The following is a 15,183-nucleotide window of genomic DNA, read 5'->3' as shown; positions in this document are numbered from 1 at the left end:
CCTGCAAGGAGATGTGCTTTGCATTATGGGAGATACTGAGACAAGGAGTGATGAGAGCTTGGTCCACCTTTGCTGTGAGTTGCCTGCAGTTGTACCACCTTATATCGGTCCTGAAGATATTTTCAGGTGCAAACTTTGTTTGTTTACACTTGGATAAAGGATTAAACTAAATTTATTATAGTCTAACCAAGTGCAAAATAAACTTCCAAATGACAATTTAACATAAAAAAAAATTATACTTGAAGATAGAGAAGTGGAAAGGATGGATTCGTGTATTTATTTGATGCAAATGATAAAAATTAAAGATGGGCAAATAGCAGAAATAAAAAGGATACAGGATGGTAACAGTTTTTCTGTAGTCTTGTGTGGTAGGCATTTTCATAGAATGGGAGAGAAGGTAGAACAAAAGACCAACCCCTGGAAACTGTATAAGAAGGGTGTGAGCAGAGGAGTGCGGAGAAGGTTTCTTTGCACGGAGAGTGGAATGCATTGTCTGAGTGTGTTGTGAATGCAGGATTTCTGGGGATAGTAAAAATACTAAATGCTCTCCAGAGATTTCCCCCAATTGCCTACCACACAAGACTGCAGAAAAACCGTTACCATCCCATACATTCAACACACGCGCATGTGACACACACACATTGGCAACTCTCATCCATTCATCCAAGAACAAAATCTCTTCTTTATCACATCCAAGAGATTTAATGAAGTGCCCTATTCTTGTGACCAGGCTTACTATGGACAAACAGGAAGAACTGTGGACATCGCCTTAGTGAACATAAAAAAAATACATCTGGCACTGTTGTTATGGCAAGTCAGGTCTAGCAGACCATGCATTAGATACCTTCTTTACACAGTACCAATTGGAAGAAAACAAACATGCTACATAGAAGTCATAAGTCAGAGAGAGAGATTATTTTTGGAATCAACAGAAGCTCTAAAACATACTCCAAACCTCAACAAGCATGGAAGTATAAATTTACCAAAAATCTAGGTTACAGTCATTTTAAGATCTAATTAATACTTTATTTTTATCTATTTTTTTTTTTCAACATAAATGATTTCTAAGTAGGACCTTAGTCTTTGTGTTGTCTGTTACAATTATTTAAACTAATCCTATTGTTATTTCTCTTACTATGACAAACTGTTTTTGTGCTCTGAAGATGCTGGATATCATACCAGTGAAATATCAGCAAATAAGTTAATAAATAATAATTATTTTCTTATCATTCTGTGTTGTCATCAATACCATGAAAATAAATTAACATGGACTACAAACACATGAGCCTTTTCACGTGTTTGTATCCTTAAGTATTTGGCTACTGGTTGCCATGGAATGGATGTGCCAAACATATCAACTTCACCTCCTGGGGACTGTTGTCTTCTTGTGAATAGCACTGCAGTGCTCTTGTCTGCATTAACATCAATTTGACATTTTTTGAACCATTGTTCTAGTACTGGCACTGCATCTTGCAGTTTTTTGGTTGCAAGGAGTTGAACCATTATTGCAGTATCATCTGCATGTAGAACTGTTCTGGTGTCAAATGTGTGAGTTTGTTGGGATTCCAGCTACATAGATAGCCAATTGCAGATAACAGGGAGCCCTGGGGATGCCTATAGTGATGCTGCATTCAGATGATCTAATTCTCTGTAGCTTCAGATGGAGTTTGCAATTGCTGAGGTACGATATGGTAAGCTTGTGGAAATTTGACTTGCAGGAGTTTAAAAAGAAGCACATTGTTCCATAAACTTTGGCAATGTTTACGAAGATCATCCCCCTCTATCCTTCCACTGCTTCCACTTGAACTGTATGCTGATATTTTCCATAACTTTGAGAACTAGTTCTGTGGATTGGTTCTCCCAAAATCCAAATTGTTCTTTGAGGTTGAGATTTAATTCTTTAGTTACTTTCTGCAGTCTTATTTGCATTACCCTCTCAGCTATTTTTGCTAAGCAGGAAAACATCTCCTAGGAGCTGTATTATAATACATCTCCTAGGAGCTGTCTTTCACATTATGGGTAAATACTAAAGACAGTGATCAGAGCTTACTCCACCTTTACTACGAGTTGCCATAGCATTGCACTACCAGGTGTTGGCTTACGCTTGGACTTGCCGAACTTTATATAGTTTTCTATATTCGGCACGAAACTCTTAGATTAGATTTCCTGTCTTTGAGTTTCTTATTCGGCTAAGAAATAATGTGGTATTCAATATCCACTTAATTTTAAATACTTAAATACAGATCTTTGTTATATTCCCATGATTTCTCAACTATCTGTCATAAAGTGAAAATCTGATCCTGACAGCCTCTATTTGGCCTGAATCCAGCTTGTTCTTCACTAAGCTTCTCTTCCACAATCCTTCTCAGCTGTTTCTCAAGTATATTTGTGTATATCATACCAAGAACACTCAGTAGAGAAATACCTCTGTAATTCTCACATTCAGTTTTATTTCCCTTTTTATATATGGATACTATGCGTGCTCTACTAAAATCATCTGAAATTCCTGTTCTCAAACTCTTTCATTTTTTCTTGAATAATGTATGTGTATTTTAGTCTACAGTTCACATCTGAGAGCTGCTCAACTTTTATTTGCTTCAAAACTTTCTTACATGTCCTTCTTTTCAATATGAAATTCAATTTTATCCTGCTCAAGACTACATGGTGATCACTTCCAATTTCAAATCCTTTGTACACTCTAGTGTCCTACACCAGGGGGAATACATCACTATCAACAGAAACATAGTCAATGAGACTTTTCTTATTCCTTGCCTCTTCTTTCTATGTGAATTTGTGCACATTTTTAAGTTGGAACATTGTGTTAATAATAACCAGTCCATGTCCTGAGCAGAAATCCAACAGGTATTTGCCATTATTATTAGCTTTGCTCTTTTCTCCAAATTTTCCCAAAATATTTTTGTATGTCTGACAATCATTTCCTACTTTGCTATTTAGATCCCCAACAAGGACCAACTTTTCCTTTTTTATTGTGTCAGTTGCTTTCTCTAAAGCCTCAAAAAATTCCTCCACTTCTACCTTAGTAGAACCTTCTGTGGGACCATAGGCACAAATAAGTCTCATTGTCCAGTTCCCCATTCTCATATTTGCCTACATCACTCTACTTGAGACTGCCTACCATTCAAGAAGATTTGTCTCATATTTAGTGTTAAATATTTACTATGGCTACAATTTCTTTTCCTTGATTGTCATTGCCTGAATATAACATTTTGCATTTATTGCTCAGAAAGATTTCACCAGTTTTTGCCTTTTTTGTTTCAGTCACCCCTATTATGTCGATCTGGTACTTATCCAATTCCTCAGCTATCTCCATTTCTTTGCCATTCAGGCTTCTTATCCATTTCTTTGCCATTCAGGCTTCTTATCCATTTCTTTGTCATTCAGGCTTCTTATGTTGATAGTACCGATCTCTTGTGATGTTGAGTTGGGGTGGGTTTTAGGATTTGTTCCAGTAGCTGACTTTTCACTGTTTGCCCTGGTTCCATGGTGACAAAAATGGGTTTCTTGTTTAACTGGCTGATGTCCTCAGCCGGCATGAAATTCTGTCATGTTGTACCATCTTTTTTTATTTTGGTTTAAGCCAATAAAAATACAATTTGTTTCACTAAATCCCAAATTTCCATCCCATCCTCGTTCGTTCAGTATCCAGGTAGATACCTAACAGGGTGCACCACGAGAAGGTGAGGATTGGACATTAGGTCAGAAGCCCTGATCGGTTCTCTGCATTCCTTTAAAGGCTATGTGGAGGTCTCCCCTCAGTTATATAGCTTTGACCCTTAAGCACCACTCTTTTAATTTCATTATGTTCTATATTGAGCTTGACAAATATGACTGTGCTGACCCATCCCTGGTGTTGTGTCTGTTATTGCAGTATAGAACGTAGTTTCTGAGCTTTGGGTTGTCGACTGGTCGAAGGTGCATTTTGTTTATTACCTCAGTTGTAAATTGTGTAAGGTGTGTTGTAAATTCTTGTCGTTCATGCATTTTGTTTCTTAGATCAGAGATTTGCCATTCTATGCTTTTTACCTATCTCCTGTTGCAGTAAGGATTGTTTTGTGCATATCTCGCAAACTTATTTGTGGAGTCTTGGTTGAGGTTTGCTTTGCTAAACTCAATTAACATTTTGCAAAGATTAGTTGCAGTGACTGCAGATTGGCTGAATTTATTGGGTATTGGGATTTAGTTTTTTTTTCAGGGTTTTAAGGCACCACCTCTCCATATGAGGCATATGTTTGGGTAGATTTTTGTGCTGCTGGGGAGGGGGTATCAGCATTTACTGTGGTGCTCATGCAGTTGTTGATGGAGCTGTTAGGTTTGCTTTTGATTTTTGGGTGGCCAAGTATTGCTTGCACCTCTGTAGTTGGTGGGATGTGGGCCACTGCAGTTGGAGCATTCAGCTGGTTCTGTTTTTTTGAATTTTTGCAGGAAGCCAATACATGGGTTTCTCCACATTTAATGCAGTAGAAATCATCCATGGTCAAATTTTTGACAACAATGACATTGTACAGTTGATGCCTTCCATTGTAATGATTCTGGTTTTATAGCCAAATTGCAAACTGTTTTTTAGGTCATAGATTTTTTGGTACTGTTTGTTGATTTCCATTAGAACAAGAGGCATTGACTGTTTATTTGCTCAGAGCATATTGCTAATTTTAATAGGGTTTAGTCTGCAGTTTTGTAGGTCTCTTGTGATGGATTCTCTTATACAAAATGCAAAAAAAAAACTTCAGTGTGGTACTACATGGTATAAGAGAATCCGTCGCCACAGAGGAATCACAAGAGACCTCCATTGGATGTTTTTATCATCTAAAAGTTTAGTGAGTGTACGGTCGACTACCATCTCTGGCTGTATTCAGACCCTCCGTCATCCATGCTCCTGGCTTTTGCATTTATTTATGTTATGGTTTTTGAGGACTGTGGCCACTTCCAGCCATTGTTCCTTGTCTTGCAGGATAACAGGAGGAGCTCTTTCCTTATGTTAATACATTTCTACTTCCATAAGGGTTGCAGTTTCTTTTGAAATTGGTTTCTTACATCTCTCTCTCTCTCTGACTTTGCAGAACTCGTCTTGTTCCTCTGCTGTTTCTTGGGTTAAATGGGCCAGATTGTGAGTGCAGAGTCTGGAACTGGTTTTTTGTCGATGATTGGAGTGGGTTGGACTCTCAAGCTCAACCTTGGAGTTGATTGGGTCATTTCATTTGCATTAAAACTTCTGAATTGTGCAGATGCCTTCTCGAACTCTAGGCTTTTCCACTGGGAATCTCCCATTAAAAGTTGAGAGAAGAGATAGTTAAACAAGTAAAGAAGAGAGAAATAGAATAAATCTGGTAACTAGCTGCTGATACTTACCTCTGGAGAAGCCTTGAACCCAAAGTCACTAAAGATAGGATGAATAAGTCTTAATGAGTTACCTAAAATAGATAACTTGCTGAGAACACTAATTTAAGTAGTCTAAGATGAGATACAAATGTTGAAGTAATGCAAAAATCATATACTTCCCATGTGCATGTAGCAAAAAGGTGTTGCACCTTATTATTAACATACTTTGGATTAGAGCAAGTTGTTGAAAATGTTTTCACTTGGTTATTTATTAAATTATTTGAATATTGATACATTCACATCTGGATTACTGTGCTCAGGTCTGGTTGCCTGGATTCCTTGGAGATGAGGAAGTAATAAAAAAGATTCAGAAGCGAGTGACCTAGTTACTGAGTGGTGTAAGGAATGGTCCCTACATTGATAGATAGAAAGTTTGTTGGTTACAGAAGTTGATTGATAGGCAGAGAAGATAGGGATATGATAGAAACATTTAAGTTACTAAAATGTTTTTATAAGATTAATGTAGGGAAATTTCAGCAGTTGGATAGTGGTGGACAAAAGGTCAACCCTGGAAGTTAAGTAAGAGTGTGGTTAGTAAGGATATGAGCACTAGATTTTTTGCTTGGAGAGTGGTGAATGAATGGAATGCATTGCCTGACTCAGTTGTGAGTGCCTCATCTGTCAGTGAGTTCAAGAACTTGCTGACAGATGAAGATGACACGTGAACTCACTGGCAGTAACTTCACGTACAAAGTTTGCATGTAAAGTTCCTTTACAACTAAGCTACTTGCATATAGAGACTAAAGACTTACATTAATTGCCTTAGTATTCTTTTGAAGTTGTTAGTTTCTATATGCAAATAGTCTAGTTGTGAAGGAACTTCGCCTGCAAACCTTTGCTTGCTTACACTTGGATAATGGATTAAACAAGAATATAATTCCTTGGCATCTGTAATTTGACTTATATTATTAACTTATAACCAAGTGAAAAAACTTTCAACAACTTTCAACGTCATGACTTTCAAGAAACTGAGGATTGTTGTTGCCCCTCTTATATTATAGATGTATGGAAGGGTGAATATACTTTTGAAGTTTTGTTTATTTGTCAGTACCTTGTATCAACAAAAAATTAAGACTAAAAAAGATCTGCTTAGTCCCTTTGGGAATAAAAGGCATTAGATGATTTAGTTTATTTTTATAATAAAATAAACAATGTTCATATAGTTTAGACATTCAAACCAATTTTAATATATAGCACTAAGAGTTGGGCTAGAAAAGAGAATATTAATTAAAAATTGGAGACCACAGATATGCGAACTCCTGGAAACTGGAGAGAAACAGAAGGATATGATGGTGGCAACGTCATTAGAAACATTAATGTTTCTAATATGAATGTATAAGCAGAGACTGATTTAAGTTATCCTGGGCACTTAAACAGAATGGCCAGTGGATGCATTCAGGTGCACCTTAGAAGACGGACATGTAAAAAGCCTATCTTCTTGGAGACTTGATTTTTGAAGATTGTTGATGGTAGTTACTGTATATGTCGGCATATAGGATGACCGGCGTATAAAATGAGGCCTACATTTTAGGCTGTTTTTAGGTTTTAAGCTTATGTCGATTGTATAAGACGACACCCCCATTTCTTCTTTCTTGTATTAATGCAATGTTAGGTATTCATTTATGTTTCGTAGTCATTTAACTGGGAATACTAAAAAGTCATCTAAAAAAAATAACACAAAGATTGCTGTTATACCAGGTGGTTTAACTTCTATATTGCAACCACTAGACGTCTGCTTGAACAAATAATTTAAATATCACATGCGAGAAGAGTGGAATAATTGGATGTTGACTGGTGAAAAAATAATTTACAAATGGTGGATCTATGCACACTGCATCACTTGATATGTTGTGCAATTTTGTGATCAAAGCATGGAATAAAGTAAAAGTAGAGACTGTAATAAAATCATTTAAAAAGTGTGGTATCTCTAATCTTATGGCTGATACAGCAGATGATCTGTTGTGGGAACTGATGACGATGAAAACGAAATCAATTCACCGGATTCAAACTGGGATCCATATGACGATCATTTAAACAATGAATCTGAAGAACTATTTCCAACAGATGATGAAGAAAATTAACATGAAAATTGAGGTTAATAATTATTTGTTTTTTAAGACTTACATCTATTGTAATATTTTAAATAAATTTATGTAACAAAAAAGTAATCTGATTTGTTTATAAGCACTGCCTATTTTCTTAAGCATCCCTTTTTATACTCGCCCTTACCCATGATTTCGAGGGGTTTTCTGTAGTATTTGAGAGTCGTCTTATACTCCGACATATACGGTATTATGTGGGCATCTCATTGGTGTGAAAAGAATTGTCACAGGAAATCAACACTTAACTATTTTCACACAGTACCTGTTATATCTTCTCCCCTGAATTCATTACTGATGAAGCACGTGAGACCACCTTGGCAGCCTATTTTATTCATTTGACACTCTCAAAGCAAAAAATCTAGTCCTTACATGCTCAGTATATTCTTACACAATTTCCAGGGACAGGGATGACCACCTTATTCTCTCCCTACTTATCATGTTTTGAAAAATTTCTCCTGCATCAAGCTTACAAAACTCCTTGAGTAATTTACAAATTTTTCATTTTCCCTCTTTTACTGCCTGTCAACTAAACTTTACAACCATCATATCTTCACTCTGTCCTCAGAGGGAGCATTGCACACAGTCTGTCACCATCTTGGTCACTCAACTTTGAATTCTCTTTTCAACTCCCTTCAACTTTTTGCATTTCAACTCTCTTCAAGCAAACAGAGCTGTGCACAGTAATCAAGATGCATCCATATCAAAGTTTTAGAGAGAAAGAGAGAAGAGACATTAACCTCCCTTTCTCTACTGTCATGTGTTTTTCAGTATACAAATAATCAGGAGTTATGCAGTTAAAAATGGTTAAGATAAATAAAAATAGTTAAGAATGTGTGTCTGATTTTTTTATGAATAATTGATTATATGAAAATGCTATTTAATTGAAATATATGTAAAAATGGAATATAAAATTTTGAAAGAAAAAAAAAACTGTTTCAGTGTATCTTCTTATTTTGAAATTAAATTTTTATCAGGTGATTGTTGATGATTTCCTACCAGTTGGAACACATGGTGAACTGCTCTGTTCATATTCAAATAATCATAATGAATTTTGGGTTTCAATTTTGGAAAAAGCATACATGAAAGTGATGGGAGGATATGATTTTCCAGGTTCTAATTCAGTAAGTTTTATAAAACTTAATACTGTTATTATAATATATTTTTATTATTTAGTACCTGATATGGGTTATTAACAGATCTGATGTATTGAGAAGCAGATGTGTTTGCAGCGTAATCCATACAACTGGTTTTAATTGTTTGCCACATTATGGTACACTGGTTCATAATCTGATTAGTGTTTTTTTTTTTTTTCAATTTTTTTTTTAATTTCCTTATCAGATCGAACTTATATTGAATTTGAGTAAACTAATGAAACTTGACTGGAATTTAGAGATTGATTGTCGTATAAGAATGAGCATCACTATTCAAGTTTATAAGAGTAACTTCATTTTTACCATGGTAAGTAGAAACTTAAAATTATGTCCATATGCATATAAATCATCCTACCAAAAGTCCAAAGACTTTTGGAAGGATAGTTTATATGGATATCTAATTGGAAGGAAATTGAATGCAACTATGAAATATGTGAATTTTGTGGTCTATTAGGGAAACCAGCAATTTGTTCAGATTATTTCAGTCTGACTAGCATTCTTCATATCAGGAAACACTCATCGGAAATGTTATTATACAACACCTCCAGGGAGTCCAAAGACCCTTCGAGGGAGGGCATCTACTCTACAACTGTCTGTCTGCCAACCACAACAAACTGCTACTACCATCCTCATCTACACAAGCAACGTCTACTCTACCACTATGACCACTAGTATTTTTACAGACAATCACAAACATCCATGTGCACAGCAGGATTCGAACCCGCATCCTTTTGGATGGGGAGAGTGGATACGCTAACCACTCGGCCAACCAGGCCGGACATAGAAACTACTTTATATGAATTCATCATTTACTGTGTAGTTTGTCATTTAGATAGAATGCTTATACATGCTGTGCACAGTAATTAAGCATTCTCAAGTTTATTTGGAAACATACTGAAGAAATAGAGGTTCGTAGGTGATACTGAGCTAAGGTATCAACCAGGGTAGGCCTAAAGTATTAATGGCTGATTGACAGGCGTTGACTCTCTTTGATTAGTCCAGTTACTTCCTCCAAAGAAAGATAACAATTCTGGTTATCTTTCTTTGGAGATGTGAACAACCACAAGTATTCCTGTATGTGTCTACAGCAGCTGAAATATTGCATGCCCTGCCCACAAGCAAGCCTTTGTTAACAACATTGAATGTGCATTGCTAATTGGCATGGGACAGCAGTACATAGAATCTGAACTGTGAAATCATGGAAATTGATCCTTTGGAGCAGTGAGTTATAACATGTTTGGATATAGCTAGTGTTTTTTACCTGAGTATGTTGTTTTGATGATGAAACTTTGAAGGTGGCAGTAAAATGTAGTGGTGTTCCTTATGATACAAATTAGATCCACTGGTTGTGGTGACATGGAATCATCAATTCTAAGTCTTTCTTTGATGTTCTGGACTGTGGTGCTCCCACATTGTGGCAGTCAGTTTTATAGTACTAGTCCTTATTCTTTCCATGATATAATGCTCTATATTGCAAAGGTGTAAATCAAGTTGGCACAAATGATTGTAAACGTGTGGTTTGAAAAGAATAACATCAGATTGATTCTAGTAGCTAACACAGATCTCTGATGAACCTTATAGAACAAACAGCAGAGGGATGAACATGGGATGGTCACAATCAAGATTATTATTATTATGTGACACCTCCAGGGAGTCCAAAAACTCGTTGAGGAAGGTTACATACTCTACATCTCTGTCTCCACCACTCAGTCTACCAACTACAACGAACCGCAACCACCTTCATCTACACTACGCCATCTACCACCACCACTACAATCACACTAGTTTGTGATTGTCTATTTTCATAGACAATCACAAATATCCATGTCCATGGTGGGATTTGAACCTGCAGCCTTTTGTTGGAGAGAGTGGATATGCTAACCACTTGGCTAACCAAGCCAGCAAATTAGTAAAATTAATAAGTGAAACTTGCTAAAAACTTTAGAGGAGGAGCAGAAAATAATATTATCAAACTTTAATCAAAAATTAGTGTAGAAGGGAGGGGGGGAAGCAGAGGATCATAGGTGACGGCAGGATATCATGTTGTTGTGTTATTTAGTTCTCTCATTAAAGCTGATTGGTTTATCTGTGCATTAAGGCTTAAGTACTGCAGGGACATAATGCAATCATGGTTTAATGGAGTATTAGGATTAGAAACTATTTGAATTCTTCCAGTATTTTGTTTTAGTCACTGAGACATCTTCAGGGAATACAAAGTAACACTTGCAACGTGTGTGCGCGCGCACACACAAAGGCAATATAGCATTGAATGAAACATGGATACGAACCCTAAAGTCCTGTCTTGGTAGGGTGCCTCTGTGGGCCTTTGTAGGAGGCCTAGATTGTAAATTGGAATTTCTGAGGATTAATGTTTCCCAAATTTTGGCAAGTTTCTTGCGTCTGTATTTATTTAAATTCTGATGTTTCTGAGTGCAGCTACAGATTCGAAAGCAGTCTTTACTTTTTTTAAATTTCTTGTGATGGAGCATAGTGGTGTTTTTTTTTTTTTTTTTTCCCCTCAGATGAACGTCTGAGTGGTGTCAAATACATGGTCTGCAAGACCAGACTGACTATAGTCGTGTTTGTTTAGTGTTCATCTAAAACGTAACATCATGTTTAGTGTTCATCTAAATCTAAATGGATAGCGCAGTTGATCTACATGTCAGTCCAAAGTATGCTAACTTGCAGGAATAGAACATTTTATGTATTCAGGAACTGAGAGAGGAGGCAGCTGAACTCTTTGGTGGAACAGATAAGGTAGCAAGTTTCCAGCAGGGCTTAAAAACTGTGCAGAGATTTTATTTTTTTTAACGACCTGGCTATTTTTTTATGTTGAGCCCATACACGAGAGGTTGGTTGTTCAACCTAAAGTACGTTAGTACTCTATATGGGTATTGGATTGGGAAAGGAGAAACTTGTTTACATTTGATTTAAAAGCCTGTATATTGTAATCCTTGGGAAATACATCAGAGGGAAGACTGTTCCACAGTACAGCAGTGGCAGGGATGAAGGAAGAGGAAAAGAAACTTCTGTGGTTTTGAGCTGTACTGTGAAAGGATGTTGGGTGGCAGCTGTACATGTTCCAATAGGCTTAGTACTGAATGGGGGCTTTGCTATTTCAGATGAACATTTGCCGTGGAAATATAGAATACACAAATTGCAGAGACCAAATGTCTGTGTGAAAATGGGGATAGTGAGTTGGTATGAGATGGGTCATTTATCAGTCTAATTGCTCTCCTCTGTATTGAGCCAAGCATTTTGAGGGAGCTTTTGGGAGCCCCATTCCATATGTGAGAATAGTATTTGATAGCTGGGTGGATTTGTGATTTGTATAAGGTTAACAGCTGTTTAGAGATGAAGTAACATCCTGAGCGAAAGAGAAATCCAAGGTTTTTGGAAGCTGAGGATGCAATGGTTGTGATGTGTTTATGCCAGGAAATTTGAGTTATCAAAAATAATACTGGGGGAAAATGGTTCTTTTTTGTGAGAAATAAGACAGAACTGGGTTTTACTAGCATTAAAATTTATGAGGTTATGTGAGCCCCATTGGAGGATGGCTTGTAGATTAGAATTGAGGGCGGTGGTGGTGGTTGATGTTCTGTAGGTTGAAGTGAGTTGTGTAGAGTAAGGTTTATCAAATGAAAGGGAGGAGTGCAATGTGCTGTCATCTGCATAACTGTGTATTGAGTTGGAGATCAAATGAAGTAGGTCATTGATATACAGAAGGAAGAGAGTTGGTGAGGGAAAAGAACCCTGGCATTAGTTGGATGTTGAGATAACGAACCGTCTATCATCACGCATAATGTCTGTCCAGACAGAAAGCAGGCAATCTAACTGCAGAAATCCTGAGATAGTCCAAATGATAGCAGTTGGCTTTGTAAGACTTTGTGTCAGACCTGGTCAAAAGCTTTACAGATATCAATTGCAACCACTTGAGATTTGCCAAATTTCCTCATGGCATTTGTCTAGAGATGGATGATATATGAGAGTAGATTTGCTGTTGATCAGCAGCGATGGAATCCGTACTGGTGGTCGCTTAATAGCTGGGTACCTTCAAGGTAGTAGTGTATGAAAATTGATTTCTCCATCACTTTAGATAGGACTGAGGTGAGTGAGATAGGGCAGTAGTTAGATGGTAGTGATTTGCTGCCTTTCTTAGGAATGGGTTGAATATAGGCCAATTTTTAGGCTTTGGGATTAGATACCAGTGTAGTAAGAGAGTATGTATAGGTGGCATAGGATAGGAGTCAGTTCTTCAGGACAATTGGAAGAATGCCATGAAGGCCAGGAGACTTTTTTGTATCTAATTTAAACAATAGATTTATGATCTCTTTTCTGGCAAAAGGATATAGATATATGGAGCATTGTAGTTGGGCAGCTGAAATGATTGTGGGCCATTTATCATTGTCAGTTATGCTTGCATTGGAGGCAAAGTGTGAAGCCAGGAGATTAGCTTTTTCTGTGGATGATGATGCAATAGAGCCATCTGGATATGATAAGGATGGAAATAGTGTTGGGTACTAGACAGGGAGACCCAATATCACCAAGCATTTTCATCGCACATTTAGAAAGAGCAATGGACAAATTGAAGGAAGATGCCAAAGGAATATCTGTACACGGAATGAGAATTAACAATCTGAGATTTGCAGATGACATTGTTATTATTGAAGAAGACGAAAGAGAACTACAAAAAACACTGGAACTGTTAAATGAGGAAGGGAAGAGATTTGGACTTGTTATGAACTTGGAAAAAACAAAGACAATGGTATTTGGTGAGAAGAACATGAAACAAAAGATACAAGTGGATGGAACTGATATAGAAAATGTAGAACAATTCACATATTTGGAAAGTAAACTGACATATGACTTGGACTGTAAAAAAGAAATACAGATCAGGATTGCAAAGAGAAGAACAAATCTGAAGGCCATGGATAACATCTGGAAAAGTAAAATGATCAGTCTGCAAACAAAACTAAGAGTACTGGAAACATGCATCTTCAGCGGTGTACTGTATGGATCTGAAATGTAGGTAATAAATAAAGAATCAAGAAAAAGAATTTTGGCATTTGAAAGAACTTGTTACAGGAAGATTCTAAGAATAGGATGGGTACAGAAAATCACTAATGAAGAGCTCTATCAGAAGATACAACCAAAAGAGAATCTAATGCAGAAGATTATAAAACGGAAGCTGCAATTATTTGGACACATCTGTAGAATGAGTGAGGACTGGAAGATAAAGACATTTATGTTTGGTATTTTGGATGGTTTAAACAGAAGAGGTAGACCATACAGAGAATGGATAGACGATATAAAAGACTGGTGTGGAATGGGTGTACAAAAACTGCGACACTGTGCACTGGACAAAGAAAGGTGGAAGAAGATAGTGAAACAGGCATCAGACATCAACGGGCAGTGAGCCCATGGTTCGTGATGATGATGAAAAGTTAAAACCAATTGCTTTGACAAGATGCCAAAAGGCACTGCTGCCATTTAGGTAGGCTGCAAGTTTCCTGCTTTTTGCCCATTAAAATTCTGTTTTGGAAGCAGTGATAGTTTTCTTGCATGTATTTCGGGCTTCAGTATAAGCATTGAAGGAGGATGGAGTTCTTGATTTGAGCCAGTTGTTGTATGCTTGAATTTTCATTTGTACAGCCTTGGCACATCTTTTGGAGAACCAGTGGTTTAGTTAGGGAATGGGAGTTTAGAGAATTGTGGGGGAATGTATGTTTCCATGCCACTGAGGATTACTTTGATATGTTTGGATTGGAATGCCAGAAACAATAGTCCAACCATGGAAATGAAGCATAGAAGTCATGGAAGCTGTTCCGCTTGGCACTGTTATAATGCCGAACTTCTCTTGCATGGGAGTGGCTGTGTAAACGTTGCTGTATGGGGAAGGAGATGAGCACTAGATTGTAGTCGGAATTACCTAAGGGCTCGCTACATTCACTGTATTTGGAAGGGTCATTGGTAAGGAATAGATGTAGGGTATTTGGGGAGTGGTTCGAGTTATCTGGTATTCTGGTTGGCATGTAAAAAATTTGTGTAAGGTCATTAGTGATGGCAAATGTTTCAGCATCTCTGCCTGCAAGATCTGTACAACTGGAAGAGGAAAGCTAGTTGGTGTGGTTAGGAGAGTGGGACTAGAGAAAATCAGTTTTTAAAGCGAGGAAATAGAGTTCATAGTGGTTGGTGGCATTAGGAGAGACAGCAAATGAATTTGACTGGATGGGGAAGGGATATTTCAACCAAAGAAGGTCAAAATTGGGTAATTCTAGGTTAGCTCTCTGGCAAGGTATTTTAGAGCAGATATATGCGCAGATGCAATCCTTGGTCAAAAGGAGTTAAACAGTGTGTAGTTTGGAAGGTCGAGATGGATAGTACTGGGGGGGGGGGTGATATTTGAGTTCTTACTAAAATGTAGGTTGGGTTTAGTGGACACTATTAAGGTTGGAGTTGAGGTTATGGATTTTAGTGAAGTTGATGTGCAAGGTTCTGTGGGACATATATTTGACTGCAAGGGTCTTTCATAT

The 15,183-nt window shown here is 37.2% G+C and overlaps 1 protein-coding gene across 1 annotated transcript in view; it reads left to right on the top strand.

Annotated features, from left to right (window-relative positions):
* The window catches only part of LOC150105502 (calpain-7-like), a 237,561-nt gene that overhangs the window by 110,277 nt on the left and 112,101 nt on the right, over positions 1-15,183 (top strand). The window contains exon 10 of the mRNA XM_090394849.1: positions 8,474-8,620. Coding sequence (XP_090250975.1) covers positions 8,474-8,620 — 147 coding nt within the window. The remainder of the gene's footprint in view (positions 1-8,473; positions 8,621-15,183) is intronic.

The sequence above is a fragment of the Typopeltis vanoorti genome, chromosome 6 (assembly GCF_054136105.1).
Source record: "Typopeltis vanoorti isolate ZY-2024b chromosome 6, IOZ_Tvanoo_1.0, whole genome shotgun sequence".
In the NCBI taxonomy this organism is placed as follows: Eukaryota; Metazoa; Arthropoda; class Arachnida; order Uropygi; family Thelyphonidae; genus Typopeltis; species Typopeltis vanoorti.
This window is presented reverse-complemented; position numbering and strand designations above follow the sequence as displayed.